Source organism: Castor canadensis, chromosome 8 (genome assembly GCF_047511655.1).
Source record: "Castor canadensis chromosome 8, mCasCan1.hap1v2, whole genome shotgun sequence".
In the NCBI taxonomy this organism is placed as follows: domain Eukaryota; kingdom Metazoa; phylum Chordata; class Mammalia; order Rodentia; family Castoridae; genus Castor; species Castor canadensis.
Window position 1 is genome coordinate 19,308,056 of NC_133393.1, and position 15,925 is coordinate 19,323,980.

Consider the following 15,925-nt stretch of genomic DNA (forward strand, 5'->3'; position numbering starts at 1 on the left):
TTCTGTGTATCCGGAACTCTTAATTTTTTTTGGTGGCACTGGGGTTTGAACTCAGGACCTCACGCTTGTTAGGTGGGTGCTCTACCACTCGAGCCACTCCTCCAGCTGTCCTTCCTTTCTTCCTTCCTTCTCTTTCTCTTGTGCTCTTTCTCTCTCTCTCCTTCCCTCCCTCCTTCTCTCCCTTTTCTTTTTTTTTCTTTTTTGTGGTACTGGGGTTTGAACTCGGGGCCTTCACCTTGAGCCACTCCACCAGCCCTATTTTTGTGAAGGATTTTTTCAAGATAGGGTCTCGCCAACTATTTGCCTAGGCTAGCTTTGAACTGAGATCTTCCTGATCTCTGCCTCCTGAGTGCTGGGATTATAGGCGTGAGCCACGGTGCCCGGCTCTTTCTTTCTTTTTGATACAGAGTCTCGCTATGCAGCCCAGGCCGGCTTCTAACTCCTAGACTCAGGTGATCCTCCCGCCTCAGCCTCCCAAGTAGCTGGGACTACAGGTGTGTCCCACCACGTTCAGTTAATTGACTTATTTTCTAAGGAAATAGATGTTCTCACAACCAACAATCCCCTTCACTCCCCTTTTACAGCTGCGAAAACTGAAACAAAGCATTTCTAAGGATTTATTGAATTGACTAAGGCATTCATTTATGTATTCAGCGAGTATTTACTGAGCACTACAATGTGGGTGGGCACTGCTAGCCACTGAGGCTACGCAGGCGAAAGACACAAATCTGATACAATGTCTAACGGTAACTGCTATGAAAAAGTGACGCAGTGGAGGCACAGAGTGTGGGGGGTGCAGCTCAGTGGTGTGGTCAGGGAAGGCCTATCTGAGGAGGTGATGTTGGAGTTCATGTAAGGAAGAAAATCCAGAAAAGGTACTCAGGGAGAGAGAGCAGTGCGTGCAGAGGCCTGACGCAGAGTATGTTTTATGACCCTGGAGCAATGAGACTGGGGTGGCTGAGCACCTGGGAGAGGAAGGGGAGGCTAGGAGGCCAGAAGGAACAGGTGTGACCTATGGGCCAGGAAGGACCTGGGTTTTTATTGTGGGTGAGGTGGACATCACTTCTCTCCAGTGAGGGGGCTTTCTCCACTTCTCCGGCACTTTCCAGCCCTGTCGCAGGCTCTCCGGGCATCACTGCTCCCACCCCAGGCCCAGCCCCCACCATAAAGACGTCAGCGGTGCAGAGAGTGCACCATGACCTCGGATGGACCTGAGCCCTGAGTCCTCGGGGTGAGAGGGCAGCTGACCTCGCCCACCAAGTCACCTGCCCAGGGGAGGAGCCCGGACAGGCGGGCAGGCTGGCCGGACACACTGGGTGCTGGGAATAAAGACAGATCCTGGCTTTTTTGGAAACAGTGCTCATTTAAAAATATGAGGTTCTGGGCTTTAGCAACTGAGCTCAGAAACTAAATCTCACAACACAATTCATGAAGAAGGATCAGAAAGAGGGAGACCATTTTACAATTAAGAAAGTTTTCAGGGCTAGAGTGCAGCTCAGGCAGTAGAGCGCCTGCTTTGCAAGTGCAAAGCCCTGAGTTCAAATCCCACTCCAACCAAAAAAAAAAAAAAAGGAGTTTTCACTCACTATTTTCAATTTCCTTTGGCTACTTGAATTCACTGCACATCTGGTGAACTATAAAGCAAGACACTGTCTGTCCTGCGGTGCACTGGTGAGAGCAAGGGCACAAGTGAGGCGACCCGGCATCCTGCCTCCAGCTACCAGCTCCAAAATGTCCCTAGCAGGAGCCCAGGTGGGTGGCAGGGCCGCAGGAGACAGGGCCGGCCAAGGGCTCGCTTGGAAGCTGCATAGCTTCCGGAAGATTGAGCAAGGCTGAGGTCCCCACAGCCTCTGCTTAGACTTGTAACCTGGGTGACACACTTCTCCTTTCTGGTTTATCGAACAAGCAGAGTGACCTCTGTGTGGACCTCTTGGCTCCTTGCCACTTTCTAAGGGTCATGGAGGTGGTGACAGCGCCTCCCCTTGAAGGTTTGTCGTGAGGATGAAATGGCCTCAACCTCAGAGGGCACATGCGGCAGGGTCAGGCAGATGTATTTTGGGGATTGTTGGAAGGAAACTGAGTTAGAGGTCTCTGACGTCTCCAGTCCCACCGATTTGCAGATGGCCTGTTCGTGAGACTGCTTGTCATGTGGGTGGGACAGTGACCCCCGGAGCTAGGATGGGGCGGGGTAGGACCCAACATTGGAGTGGGGTTTGGGAGGCAGGCACTCAGTTCAGGAGGAAAAGTCCAGCCACTTCTTCATGCAACAAATATTTAGGGAACCCCCATAATGCACCAGGCGCCTTCCATGTGCTGGAATGTGGGATGAACTAAACAGACTGAGGCCAGCTTCCAGGAAGCCCCCATTTGTGTGGGGCTGGGTGGGACAGGTGAAGTTATAGTGCTTTTTTGCCAATATGTTCCCATGGGCTTTAGGTCGTTCAGGGCGGTCACTGTGGGGGCCTTGCCCATGTTCCCCAGGGCCTTCTATGCTTACCTGAGGCTTTGGGAGACAGTTCTGACAGGTTACTAACTTCTCGCCCTCCCTTCCCACCTGTGGCCCTCGGCAGCATAGGAGTTGGCTCCAGCCTGTGAGAAGCAGCCTGGAACTGACCCCAGAGACGCCCCCAAATCAGCAGATAGGCAGTGTCAGTAGGTGAGTATCCCAGGGGCACCCAGATAAAGGCCCCAGACAATTCTAGGGCATGGTCCGTATGTTTTCCCCAAGGCTCACTGCAGAACCTGTCTCGTGTTCTCCACGCTCCTGTCCATGTCCCCAAGGAATTCCAAGTGTATCACCTGGACAGTCCTCGTCTCAGGTTGCATGGGAGGCAGGGAGGAATCTAATACAGAAATGGCAGAGAGAAGAATGGGTTCCCCAAAATGGATTCCTCATCAGTGAGAGGACAACAAGGACACAAATACCCCTGGCAGGCTATGGCGTTCCAATATCCATGTCTTGGCTGTGTGTGGTGGATTGAGCTGGGGTACAGGTAGAGTTTGAGGGGCAACACCGGCATAGGCAACAGATCTAACACCTGAAGATATAGGCCTTGATAATTGTAAGGGTGGTGGAGTTGGTTGACTTGTTAACTGTGGGGAAGTGGCTCAAGTTGTAGAGCACCTGCCTAGCAAGTGCAAGGGCCTGAGTTCAAAACCAGCCAAAATAAATAAATAATTTTTAAAAAACCCTCAAAATTGACTTTTGTTAACTGTTAGAAGCCTTGAAGAAAGAGAATGGCAGGCTCAACTGAGGGTGTGTGGCAGGACACAGAAGAGGTCCACAGCAGCAGACTGACAGACCCCTGTCCTGTGGTCCAAGGGCAGGAGGTGCTGAAAGTCAGACTCAGGATCTGATTTTGAGCTGGTGTACTGCACGAGAGGAAGAACCCTGTCCCGGCCTGCCTCCCACCTTAGCAGTGGGACCCCCGCAGGGGGAGAGTGAGCTACGGAGACCCACATGGAGACATCTGGATGGATATACTTGGGGAAACCTTGCGCCCCAGCTTCCTAAAACCCTTAAGCTACAGAACCTCTGCCTTGTCATCTCCCATGACCTGAAGACCACACGCAGGACTCACCTGAGGTGATATCCCACAGGTTAGGCTTACCTTCCACAAGGTCCACCCTCCTCCCCTCATTATCTCTAGGCCATCAGACACTTTCTCAAAGGGAAGGAGAGGAGATATTTCAGACTTTCCTTGTGAGTCTTGTGGTTTTGTCACCATTACCTAATTCTGCTTTTGCCAGTAGTTAAGGTCAGGTCTTAACATCAGGAAAGTATAGTCCCTGTTACTGAAGGAAATAACTGACCAAAAAAATTTAAAAATAAGCTGTGGGAGAGATGATAGGGGCAGTGTAACTAATGTACAGTATAAGTCTAATCAGAATTGTCACTGTGACTCCCCCCCATAATGAATCTATCCTAATAAAGAATTTAAAAAGAAAAAAAAAAGAGCTACCGGCCTGGCTATCCATCCTAGTAGGAACAGGGAAGAGGAGCTAGGAGGAGCTCTTGAGCACGTGGGTTGTGGGGGAACTAGGAAGAGCAAGTTTCTGTACTGGCTCTCTCCACTCAGGATTGGGCTTCCTGGCCAAGACCCAAGGGCTCTCCTAACACACTGCTGAGATGGTCATCAAGGCTTTGACCCAATGACGACCATGTGGCACAGCCTTGGAAGAGTACAGTAGACTCTCAGTATCCCCTGGTAAAGTTTCCAAGGAGACCACCACTGAGGAACAACTGGGAATGGTCGGGAGGCAGAGTTCGGTAGTCACCTGTCTGTACAGTAGGTCTGAGCCTCCACCATGACTTGAAACCACATGGAGCAGGCTACATGAGTCATGAAAATGACTGCTGTACTAAAAACTAGGTCTTATTTCATGGGGTTTTTTTTTCTTTTTTTTCTTTTTTTTTTTTGGTGGTGCTGGGGTTTGAACTCAGAACCTCACACTTGCTTATCAGGCATTCTACCACTTGAGCCATTCCACAGTCCTTTCTTATGTTGGGTATTTTTATGAGATAAGGCTGGCCTCAAACTGATATCCTCCTGATCTCTGCCTCCTGAGTAGCTAGGATTACATGAGCCCCAGTGCCCGGCACCATTTGCTTTTCGAGAGGCAGATTTTTACAAAATTCAAGGTAGGGAAACACTCAACAGATCACACACTGATTTCAACACAATTGACATTAAATGTTTTTTTGTTTTGTTTTGTTGGTGGGACTAGAGTTGGAGCTCAGGGCTTCGTGACAGCAAAGCAAGTGCTTGCGCCATGCCTCCAGCCTCTTTTAATTTAAAAAATTTTTGACCACACTTGTTCAAAATCACATGTAGTAAATCCATGAATAAGGTGGGCGCCTATTAGAGGGGTGCCCTGTCGGTGGAGACACTAGGAGGACTATATCCTAGAATCAAAGTGGACACCTTTACCATGATGGGCAAAGCCTGCGTGGAGACCAGGGGCCCTAGATCTGCACTGCTTAGTGGCATTGGTGTCCCCAAGGGAGAGATGAGCAGTTAACAAGGGCACTGCTTGACATAACCACAAAGATAAAGAGTAGGAAGGGGAGGACGGCGCTGTCTGCCTCCCACCCAGTTTCCAGATGTGAGCCCCTTCTCAGAGCCAGAACCCACTGATGGAACAGAAAGACCCATAATGCCTCTAAAAGGATATAAAAAATATTTCTTCTTTCCTTTTCCAAGATACCAGAGAATACTGTGTGCCAGCGTAGCTTTTCAGTGTGTTAAAGTCAACAACCAGCTCCTTCGAAGTCTGTTGAATACAGTCTGAGTTTACACTCATTCCAGGTGCCCCAAAATACCATCATAGCCTCCTTTTAAGTTGGGGGAGGAGGACATCTAGGAGGCCAGTGATAAAGGAAGTCCTGCCCAAGTTCATCTCCAAATGGGTCCATGAGGCTGTGACACACTCTAGGGCTGCAAATCGGAATGGATTTGCTTAGCAGCTGGCAGAAACTCCACCTGTATTCCCTTATGCATGCAACCAGAGTCATTACGGAAAGAACTAGAAATCTCTAAAAGTACCCCACTGGTCAAGACAGTCGATCAGAAGCCACATCCCAGGTGGAACCACAGAGGTAAGCGATGCCCTCAAAGACCTGAAGGCCGCAGAGACGGTGCCCATCATAGCTCTACTCCATACACCCCATATTGCCCCTGTAAGAACCCCTGCAAGCAAGGCAAGCACTGTTATCCCCATGGTAGCCCCGCCTAACCTCAGCCATGGTGTCAGATACGGCGTCTTTACTAGAGCAGCCCACAGGAGCTGACTGTAAGAAACCAGCAGTGTGGCCGATGCTCTATTTTCCGTCCATTTCAGCATCAAAAGTGGTTCACACTCACATTCCCTACAAAGCCAGATCTGTCACCTCCACAAGCGGGGGAAACAAACTGCAGCATTCTCCCTGTGGTAAAGGACAATCCACGTCTTACACCCTCTACCATTTTTAATTTGGATTTTGGAGGCAGAATCCTAAACACTGCCCCTCCAGTCCATTTATTGGATGACTTGCTTGGCTGCCCCATGTGGGTGGAACCTGAACACAGAGGCTCCCATTGGTGTATACCGTGGGACAAGCACTTCGGCCATGAGGCACAGTGGGGACTCCACAGCCCTGGGCCTATCTGTGGGAGAGGACCAGCAGACTCTCTGGAAAGCTCACCTTGGGACCCCAGTGCTCTGGTGCAAAGCCATGCCCTGTACAGAACAGAACTACAGGCCTCTGAAAAACAACTCTTGGCCAAACTGCAGAATCAGAAGCAAATAAATGACTCTTGTCCTAAGCTGCTGAGTCTTGGTTAGGCTAGTTAGGATTAGATTATCAGAACACATGTGTAACAGTACTTTGTTCTTTTTGATATTGTATTTAATTATCCACTCTAAATTCACCAGTTTACGTCTACTCTTCTGTCATGAACACTTCTGTTATGCCTAGCTTGAGTCTGTTAATAATGCAGCTAGGACCATTTTGTGTTGTTCGGTGGAGACGTGATCATTTCTCTAGGGAGAGACTTAGGAACAGAATTACTGGGTCATGGGATAGGCATGAGGACAGGCTCTTTAGAAAACATTGTCAAACTGTGTTCCAAAGGAGTTGACTTGGGTTGAGGGTGTAGCTCAGTGGTAGAGATTTTGTTAGCATTACAAGGCCATGGTTCCATTCCCAGCACCCAAGAGGAGAAAAAAGTAGTTGGAGCATTTTCTACTTCCATGGCATTCCAGTTGCTCCATATTTACCAAAGCTTAGCAGTGTCTTGGTTAATGCCCTACATTCTGGTGATACAAAGTAGCACCTTATTGTGGTTTTAATTTGCATTTCCCTGATGATTAATGGAGATATGCTACAATACATTCTTTACAGAAAAAAATTCTGGAGCTGTTTGGGCTCAGGTGACTCACAGCTATAATCCTAGCTACTTGGATGAGGCTGGGAAGATCACAGTTCGAGGACAACCCAGGCAAATAGTTCATAAGACCCCCATCTCCAAAAAGAAGGAGAGTAAAGTGGACTGGAGGTATGGCTCAAGTGGTAGAGCGCCTGATTCATGCTTTGTAAGCACGTAGCCCTGAGTTCAAACCCCAGATCCACCAAATAAATAAATCTATAGATAGATCTTCTAGGTGCTAAGGACCAAACCCAGGGTCTCACACACTACTTCTGAGCTATAGCCCCTAACCCCTTAAAATTATTTTTTTTTAATTACAAAAACAATCGACTCCCAGAACCCGTGACCTATTTGTTCTTATAAATGACAAGGAATAATGGCCACAACAGTAACATTACGAGTTATCAAGAAATATTTATTGAGCACCTGCTGTGTACCCAGCACCGTGGGAGGGACTATGGAGGACACAGAGCAGTACAGGGCGTGGTCCAGGCCAGGATGTTACAGGAACTGGAGGGTGTTTGGGCAGACCCACTAAGTGCTTTTGTGCTTCCAAGGGCTCAGTGCTCAGTGCTGGGAAAGACAGCCACCCACCACCCAGTCTCCCATTAGCCCACTTAGCACGCCACTCCATGGCCTCTACTCCCTCCATCTTGGCCTGACTCCTTGTTCAGCTGCTACTCAAAGTGCAATGAAATGAGGAGGGACAGGCAGAGGGGAAAGGTCACTGGATGACTTCCAGAGGCTGGGGTCTCTGTTCTGGAAAACCCACTTCCCCAAAACACCTGGAACATGGAGTGACCCCACTCAGGGGAGCCTGTCCCACCACTCAGGACCCACACCCCAGAGCTAAAAGAGGAGGTGGCGGGTCACTGCTTGAGCTGCCTGAGGTAGAACTAGGGAGCCCTTCTTCCTGTGTGCCCCTTCCTTTCCAGTCCATTGAGTTGGGAGGGGGACAGGTGCCCAGAGCTGCCACCCACAGCTGAGAGGATCCTGAAGGGGAAGGATGTGGGGGAGGGGAGAGCAGCAGAGGGGCCTTGAGAGCCAGCTGGGAAAGAGGGGCAGCTGGGGCCCCCAGAAAAGTAGAGGGGAAACCAACAAGGGAGAAGATGAAACCTTGAGGTGAGCTCCCCAGGAAGTGGCACAGGGGGCCTGGGGTGGGGGTGGGTTGCTACAAGTCCCGCCCGCCCCCTGCTTTCACAGGAGTGGGTATCAAGGGCCAGAATGGTGCCAAATCCCCAGCCCTGTCCAGGCTGTGCCTACTTCATGGTCACTCTGCCCAACCATAGAGGACATTGGGGGACTCCACAGTTTTTGACAATGGCCCCACTCAGCTGGTTCCCTTCAAAGTGCTATCAATTTACTTCTCAAATTCTAAGGAATTCAGGTCTGAGAATGTAGGGATGTACAGGGAGGGAGGCTGGCCCCTCCAGGGAGGCCCAGCCAGAGGTGAGGCTAGATGAAGAAGAGGAGGACACTGGCATGAAGCCAGCCCCACCTTCCTTCCAGGAAAGAGGAAACAAACAGCCTAGGCTGAGAAGGTTTTAAATACTTTATATAATAAAAATACCCAGCACTCTGATGAGTCTACCATCCTACTGCCTAATTGTTTTTAAATAACACTAATGCCAGAGGCTGGTGAGAGGGGGGCAGGCAGGGTATGTACACAAGGAGGAGTTTAAATTAAAACACAAATAATAATTAAGACGCACAAAGTGAAGCAGGAGGCAGAAGACGTGGAAGGGGCTGTGGACCCACGTCAGCAGAAGCGAAGCCGTCAGGGCTTCCTCTTGGAGAAGACCAGCCGGCGTTTGGAGTGGTAGAAATCTGGGGAGAGAAAGCAGACAGGCATCAGCTGTGCTGGGAGGGCAGGGGCACAGCTGAGCTGAGGCCAGCCTGAGGGATTTCAGATGGGCGAGGGCCCCCAGGGCCAAAGGGACATGTAACTAAGTGAACTCTCTCTCCTCCCTCTCTCTCCCTCTTTCATAGCCCAGGCTTTCCTGGAGCTCTCAATCCTCCTGCCTCAGCTTCCCTAGTTCTGGGATTATAGGCATGCTCTACTATGCCTGGCTCTCTCCTTTTGTTATTTTTTGCAGTGCCAGGGATGGAACTCAGGACTGTGAACATGCTAGACAAGGGCTCCACTACTGAGCCACATTCCCAGCCCCTGCCCTGGGCTTTTCTATCATGGTAGAGAGTTCTAGTGGGCAGCACTGAACTAGGGAGGACTCCATGGAAAGTGCTCTGCACCATGCCTCACCGAAAGAAACTTTAGCCACTGGTACATAATCATTGGTTCTGACCCAACTGCATATGTGTCGTGGGATCCTTGCCTTCGCCTCTCAGCCTCAGTTTCCTCACTGGTGAAATGAAGATAATGGGGTGCTCTAAGGGCAGAATAAAATGCTCTGTAAAGGCCTTGGTCTAGGAGCCGACAGAAGAAGTGTTTAAATGTCAGCACCATCCACTCATGGCTTACCAAGCACCTACTCCCTAGGGGAGATATAGGTCCCTGTCACAGGTTGCTGAGGCAGTGGTCAGCATCACGACAAGGAAGGAGGCTGGGGGTAGGTCAGTGGTAGAGCATTTGCCTAGCATGTGCAAGGCCCTGAGTTCCATTCCCCAGCTCCACAAGGAGAAAAACGATGAGGCAGGTGCTTTGAGGGAACAAAACGCAAGTGGGGGAGGGAAGCACATGCGTGAGATGCGTGTGTGATGGGGTGAAAGGTGGTGAAGTCTAGATTGAGCGATGTGGAGGTTATTACCATTAGTCCTCTCTCCACTGTAAGTTCATTGTGGGACATTAGACCAATCACCCTCCCCGTCAGAGCCCTGTTTCCTCTTTCTAAGTGGTGGCAAGAATGACAGGGTACAGGATTGCTTTAAGGATTCAGTGAAACCCACTGCAAAATACCTGGCATGTCATTGGTTCTTAATAAATGTTAACTAGTTGGTCTCCACTGGAGCCTTACTGTGTGAGCTCAGGCAGGTCACTCCCCTCTCTGGGCCTGTTTCCTCCATCTAAGGTATCTTGAGAGCTCTGGTCCCTTGCAACGTCCTTCCCTGTACCTGTCCTCACCTGTCATGCTGGTCTGCCTCCGCTTTCGGCCCTGAGAGGTTCCTGGCCCAGCTGGAGACTCCTCAGGCCGCTCAGGGGAGCGAGGCACAAGGGTGCAGGACAGCGACAGGTCCACATGGTCCTCCTGTGCTGTCCCCTGCAGCAAGGCAGTGGAGGTGCCCGGCCGCTTGCCTCCTCCCAAGTCATCCCTGCTTCCCCGGGACCCTGGGGTCAGGTACAGCTTGGGCAGGCCCAGGCCCCGCACAGGCTCCCAGGCAAAGTTGCCCTCTAGTGGTGTCTCGGTGACAAAGTCGAAGTTCCAACGGTTACGGGCCTCCTGGAGATGGCTGGACATGAGTGCATCATAGTCCCGGCGTAGCTGTTCGCTGTCCACAGGGCCAAAGAGGCGGCGACATGCCTTGCTGCTGTGTGGGACCTGACGGGTGTCCCTGGGTGAATCGGACATGGCACCTACAGCTGAGACACAAGGAAGGCCTGGTCACTGGGGCCTGTGCTGTGCAACCTTGGGTAACAGCTTCCTCCCTGGGGTCTCTGGTTCCTGCCAGCTGATTTTCCACTACACCCTGCCCACAGACCTCCCACCCTGGCACGGAGCTCAGCCAGCCCAGCACCCCAAGGTCACAGCTGAAAGGCAAGCTTATGTCCACAAGGCCAAGGGCATTGAAAAAACAGGGATCAGGGTCCAGTTTACCAGCAGCTCTTATCAACTAAAATCAATTTGCCCTCTCCTGAGGTGTTCCTCCTGGGTGTGAATGCCCCAAAATTGCTGGTTTCCCAGTTTCCTCATCCCAACACCCCTGACCAGGAGATCAACTTCCAAATGAAGGATCAGGTCACAGCCATTCCAACCTCCTGAATCCCCCACCCACATGCCTACCTAGGGTACCTTGCCCTGCAAAATAAAAGTGATCTGGAAATCAGGATAAGACCCCCAGGTTGTAGCCCAGCTTGGCTCTTTACTACCTAAACTTTAAAAAGCCACCTAATGCCTCTGGTCTTAATTTGCTCGTCTATAAATAGAACTATGTGAGAGTTTAAACAGCATGGCTATGGCAGGGAATAGTGGTACATACTTGTAATCCCAGCTACTCAGGGGGCAGAGATAGCAAAAGCATAAGACCCTATCTAAAAAATGAACTAAAGCAAAAAGGGCTTGAGATGTGGCTCAAATGATAGAGCACCTGCCTAACGAGCAGAAGACTCAGAGTTCAAACCTCAGTACCAGCAACCAAAAAAAACCACATAAGTGTGTGGCTGTAGCAGGTCATTGGCTAGGGAGGCCATCCAGGCCAGGGAGGAAGAAAATGGAGAGGCTGGGGTCTTGACAAATCTGGAGCCAAACTGCCTGGGTTGGAATCCAGGCTCTGCTGGGTGATCCTGGACAGGTGGCTCAATGTCTCTGGGCCCTATTGCCTCCTCTGTAAAATGAGGGCAGATATGAGGATGAACTGAGTCACTGTAGGTATCAGACAGGAGCAGCACTTGGGAAGTGGCAGTGTCTGCTTGCAGTTCTGGCTGAGCCTCCCACCTATCACTCCTCCCTGGCCACCTCTTCTTTCATATGGCAGCTGCCAGGCGCTGATGGCTGAGGGCCTTTTCCCAAGGGTGTCATCAAGGGGGTAGCCTAGGGGAAGGGAGGGGCTGAGCACAGCAGGGCAGGGTGATGATGGCTCCCAGACTGAGCCACATCCTGCCAGGCCCATCAGATGATCTAAAGTCTACACACCTCCCAGCTCCTGCCCTCCCTCTTGACTGTGCCCATGGAACCTGTTTTGCAGGAACAGAAAATTAAAGGTGGTTCCTCTCCTCCCAGCCCAGGTAAGGAAAAACAGAGGGGAGGTGGCCCAGAAGGAGCCCTGGCTCCTACCTGCCCTGCTCTGGCCTGACTCCAAGGCTGAGCAGCTGCACTTCAGAAGGGACTTGACTTCCCTGGGGATAAGTCCCAGGCACAGGCTCTGCCAAGTGGCCTTCTGAGGCAGGAAGCCCTGGGCCCACGTCACACCTGCCACACCTGCCCTGCCCTACTCCCCACCTCATGATGATTGAGCCTAAGCCCCCTGTCTCTGATGGAAGAGAATAGACAGGAGAGGCACGTGTAGCCTCAGACAGGTTTAAAGGGCAGGTATTGGAAGAGATAGGAGACTTGTCCCTAATCACATGACTGAAAAGGCACAAGTCCACTGCCCCTGAAAGGCTCCCATAGCGCAGTAGATGGAGCCCTGGAGTCACCTCTGCCCACCACCTTCAGGCAGGAGCTCGGATTTATTTATATTTTTAAGTGCAGAAGCTGGGGCTGTTCTAAGTAGTTTACAACTTGGGAGGGGGAAGCAGGAGGATCAAGAGTTCCAAGTCAGCCCAGGCAAAGTAAAGGAGACCCTGTGTCAGAAACAAAACAGGGATCAAAAGGGTTGGGGGCGTGGCTCAAGTGGTAGAGCAATTGCCTAGCTTCAATCCCAGTATGGTAGCAGAGAAACAAATAGGCAGTTTACAAATAGCGGTCTTCCTAATCAAGAAGTGACTTACCCAAGGTCACACAGCCTACCAGTGAGTGACACAGCTAAGATCTGCACACAGACCTGTGCTCTAATGCTGAACCATTCTCATCCTATGTGTGTGTCTGTCTCTCTCCCTCCCTCCCTTCTTCTCTGAGGTTTCTTAACCAGAGAGGCCCCTAAGAATCACTTGGGTAGCTTTTTAAGAATATAGATCAGTGATTCAAGTGTAGTGTAAGTGTGTGTTTGGGCCCTGGATTCAATCCCCAGTACTGAAAAAAAGAAAGAAAAACATAGATTAAAATTTGATGGGTCCCAACTTCTCCAGACTGAAAGGATTTAAGCTAATATTTGCTACCCTTCCCCAGATGGGCACTGTTGGGGTGTCAGTGGGGGAGAGGGGATACCGATGGGTCTGGATGCCCCATAGGCACAGGGCGAGCCCACTGAGGACTTGAAGGAAGATGGGGCCAGTATCTAGTCAGGGACGCTCTCCTCCTCTACCACCTCCCTCATGGCTCCATCATAGGCCTCTCCTGCTCATCCTCACGACTCGCAGGTCAACAATCTCACCATAAGCCCTCGTTTTACCAATCACCAAGACTGACTTCCTCTGCTGGCCTGTGCACCTTAGACTTCAGCCACATTTTAATTCCCAGTACAGGGATTGGGGACTTAGCTCAGTGGTAGAGGCGCTTTCCTACCAAGCGCAAAGTTCCTTATTGGATGCCCAGAACCGAAAATAGGGCTGGGATGTAGCTCGGTGGTACAGCGCTTGCCCAGCATGCGCGACGCCCTGGGTTCGATCCCAGCACCAAAAAAGAAAAGACAAAAAAAAAAAATTCTCCCTAGAACCGAAAATAATTCAGTAATTTCCTGTAAATACTGTTGAATCAATGAATACTCTTTTTTTTAAGGAGCGGTGGAGGTGACCTCCTAGTGAATGTAGGAGAGGCATCAACTCCCGAGCAGGCCGGCTTGCCGCTCTGGCCGTGCCCGGGAGGGGGCGCTGGTCTCCAGGAAATCGCCCTGGTGGGAGGTGCGTGGGCAGAGCCTCTGCCAGCCCAGCAAGTGGGATGAGTCAGTTTCCCTCGGAGCGCTTCCCGCCCGCCCGCCAAAACTGTGCTTCCACTCCGGCTGCGCGTCACGCTGGGGTGCGGTGGGGAGGGGAGGACAGGGGTGGGACGACGGGGGCAGGGATCGGGGGCCTAGAACACGTCACGCTGAGCCAGCCCGGCTTCCGAAACTCCCGCCGCTGTTGGGAAACCGCGCGCGCGCACACACACACACACGCGCGCGCGCGCACGCACGCCCAGGCGCGCGGAGATCTGGCCCCTCCACCTTATCTCCACGCCCAAAGCACGGGATGACTCAGATCCCTGGAAAATAAAAATAGATGAGAGCAACGAAAACAAAACCACTCGGGAGTCCTCCCAGAAACGGGACGTGGAGGGACGCCCCAAAATGCCAAACCCAGTCCTAAGATTCTTTCCCGCACAGGAGGGCGCAAGCGTCCCCCAGGGGCCCCAGACCCGAACAACGCGCTGTGGTCTGCGCACTGGCATCCTAGGGGCGACTCGCCGCCCTCCTGCTCGGATCAGACCAGTAACCTTTCCACCGGGGCTGAAGGCTAGGTCTGGGCGTCCCGAACCGCGACGCGGCTAACCGAGGCCCTGCGCGACGGCGCGCCCCCCGAAGCCCCACCCCGCACGGATCTGAGCCGTTCCTCACTGCCGCTCTGTCGCGCGGGCTCCGCTCCCGCCCCGGAGCCCCGCGCCCCGACGCCTTGGGCGGGCAGGGTGGGGTTCTCCGGCAGCTGTGGGAGAGGTGGGTGGGACCCCTACGCTTCCCCAAATGGCAGGGTAGCTACGACCCGCCCAGCTCCCGGCTGAGTATCCTTGTCCCCGAGGGCGCGCTGAGGGGGGACCGGACACCGGGTCCTGGACCTCCTAATGTCACGATTTTCTTGGGAACACGCTGTGCCGGCCAAATAGGTCACTGTGCTGACGGGGAGGACGGGGGTGGGGGTGGGGATCAAGATTGCAGTGGGGCAGTGAACGACTCCTGGGGTGCCACTATTCCCCAACCCGGGCGGGGTTCTAATGTCAGTCCGTTCTCGGGGTCTCCTGGTCACAGTGAAGTGAGTCACCTCTTCGCCTGTCCTTAGGGGATATGTCCTGGCACGTTCCTGAGGGCTGGGACCTCAGCGTCCAGCGGGGTGGTGGACACGGCCGTGTAGGGCACCTGGACTTCAGGGGCCTGGGCAGGGGCCGCCCGGGTTGGATCTCAGAAGAACTTGTTCTGTCCCGCGTCCCCCACCCCTCCGGGGACACGGCTTCATTCTTTGGGACAAGGGACGCGCGGGAGCTCCGGGGCCGCCGCATCCCAATCGTCCCTCGCCCCGACTGGCGACCCTTCAGATGCCAGCTCCCGCTCCCCGCACCGGGTCTCCAGCGCCGCCCGATCCCCGCACCGCAATCGCGCAGACTCCCCTGGGCGAAAACCCAGCGAGCACAGACCCATCTATGTCACCTGCCGCGAAACACCTGTGAAGCCGGCGCGCGCCCCCCGCGGACATTCATCCCGCGGGGACGCCCTGGGCTCCGCTTGGAGCTGCGGCCGGGGCCACCGTTCCCTGTCGCCGCGCTCTCACCTCGTCGAGTGTCTCGGTGTCGCGGTGAATCTGGCGCCGGACTCGGGCTCTCCCAGGCACTGGCTCGGCAGCTGCTCACGCCTGAGCTGTGCCGCTCGGCGCCGCCTTGATATAGCCGCCGCCCCGATATAGCCGCCGCCCCGCCCCGGCCCGCCTCGGAGGCGGGACCCGCCACTCGGCCCACCGCGCCCGGGACGCAGCCGCCCGCGCCTCGCAGGCCATCAGCGCCTCAGCCTGGCGGAGCTCCAGCCGGCCCGCGGGGCCCAAGCTCGCCGCTGCGGGAGGCGCGGCGGAAAGATCAGGAGGGATGACACACAAATAAGTACAAACCCATAAATAATAAAACCATGGCCATTTCTGCAATTCCCAGAAGAGCCAACTATGCCATCACTCATGGACCCCCCTCACCAGGTCACCTCTTCCAGAAGTACCTGGGCGACCGGCCAGAATAGGGTTCGATCCCCAGTCTCACAAAGAGGGAAACTGAGGTTCTCAGAACTAAAGCAGGTGAAGCTGTTGCTTGGCACTTGGCTAAGGAAGGCGCAGAGAGAGTCAATCTGGTCTCCTGAGAAAGTGGAGAAAGCAGAGATGGAACCAGTTACCCCACGCCCTGCCTCTACCTCCCTGGCCTCAGCAGAAAAAAGCCAGCGGGTCTAATGGGCTGGAAGGGAAGATGACTGGGGAGAGGGTTTATCCCCTGGATATTCCCCAGACAGCCTGCTGGGGCTCAGATCACACAGCACATAAATGACTATGGTTGGCTTTGTTTGTCCTGCCCAGAGCTCTTTGCTTG

General features: G+C 53.0%; 1 protein-coding gene across 2 annotated transcripts; it reads right to left on the minus strand.

Moving 5' to 3' along the window:
- Window positions 1-7,302: 7,302 nt before the first annotated feature.
- On the minus strand, window positions 7,303-15,269 carry Cdkn1a (cyclin dependent kinase inhibitor 1A). 2 transcript variants are annotated; one of them, XM_020179571.2, is made up of 3 exons: window positions 15,133-15,269; window positions 9,988-10,443; window positions 7,303-8,735 (listed from the first exon to the last, which is right to left on the minus strand). In XM_020179571.2, exons 2-3 carry the CDS (start codon window positions 10,430-10,432, stop codon window positions 8,686-8,688), a joined length of 495 nt encoding a protein of 164 aa, XP_020035160.1. In that variant the 5' UTR covers window positions 10,433-10,443; window positions 15,133-15,269; the 3' UTR covers window positions 7,303-8,685. The 2 variants fall into 2 exon arrangements, with proteins under 2 accessions (XP_020035160.1, XP_073938423.1); XM_074082322.1 differs by lacking the exon at window positions 15,133-15,269 and adding an exon at window positions 12,511-13,531.
- Between the last annotated feature and the right edge of the window lie 656 nt (window positions 15,270-15,925).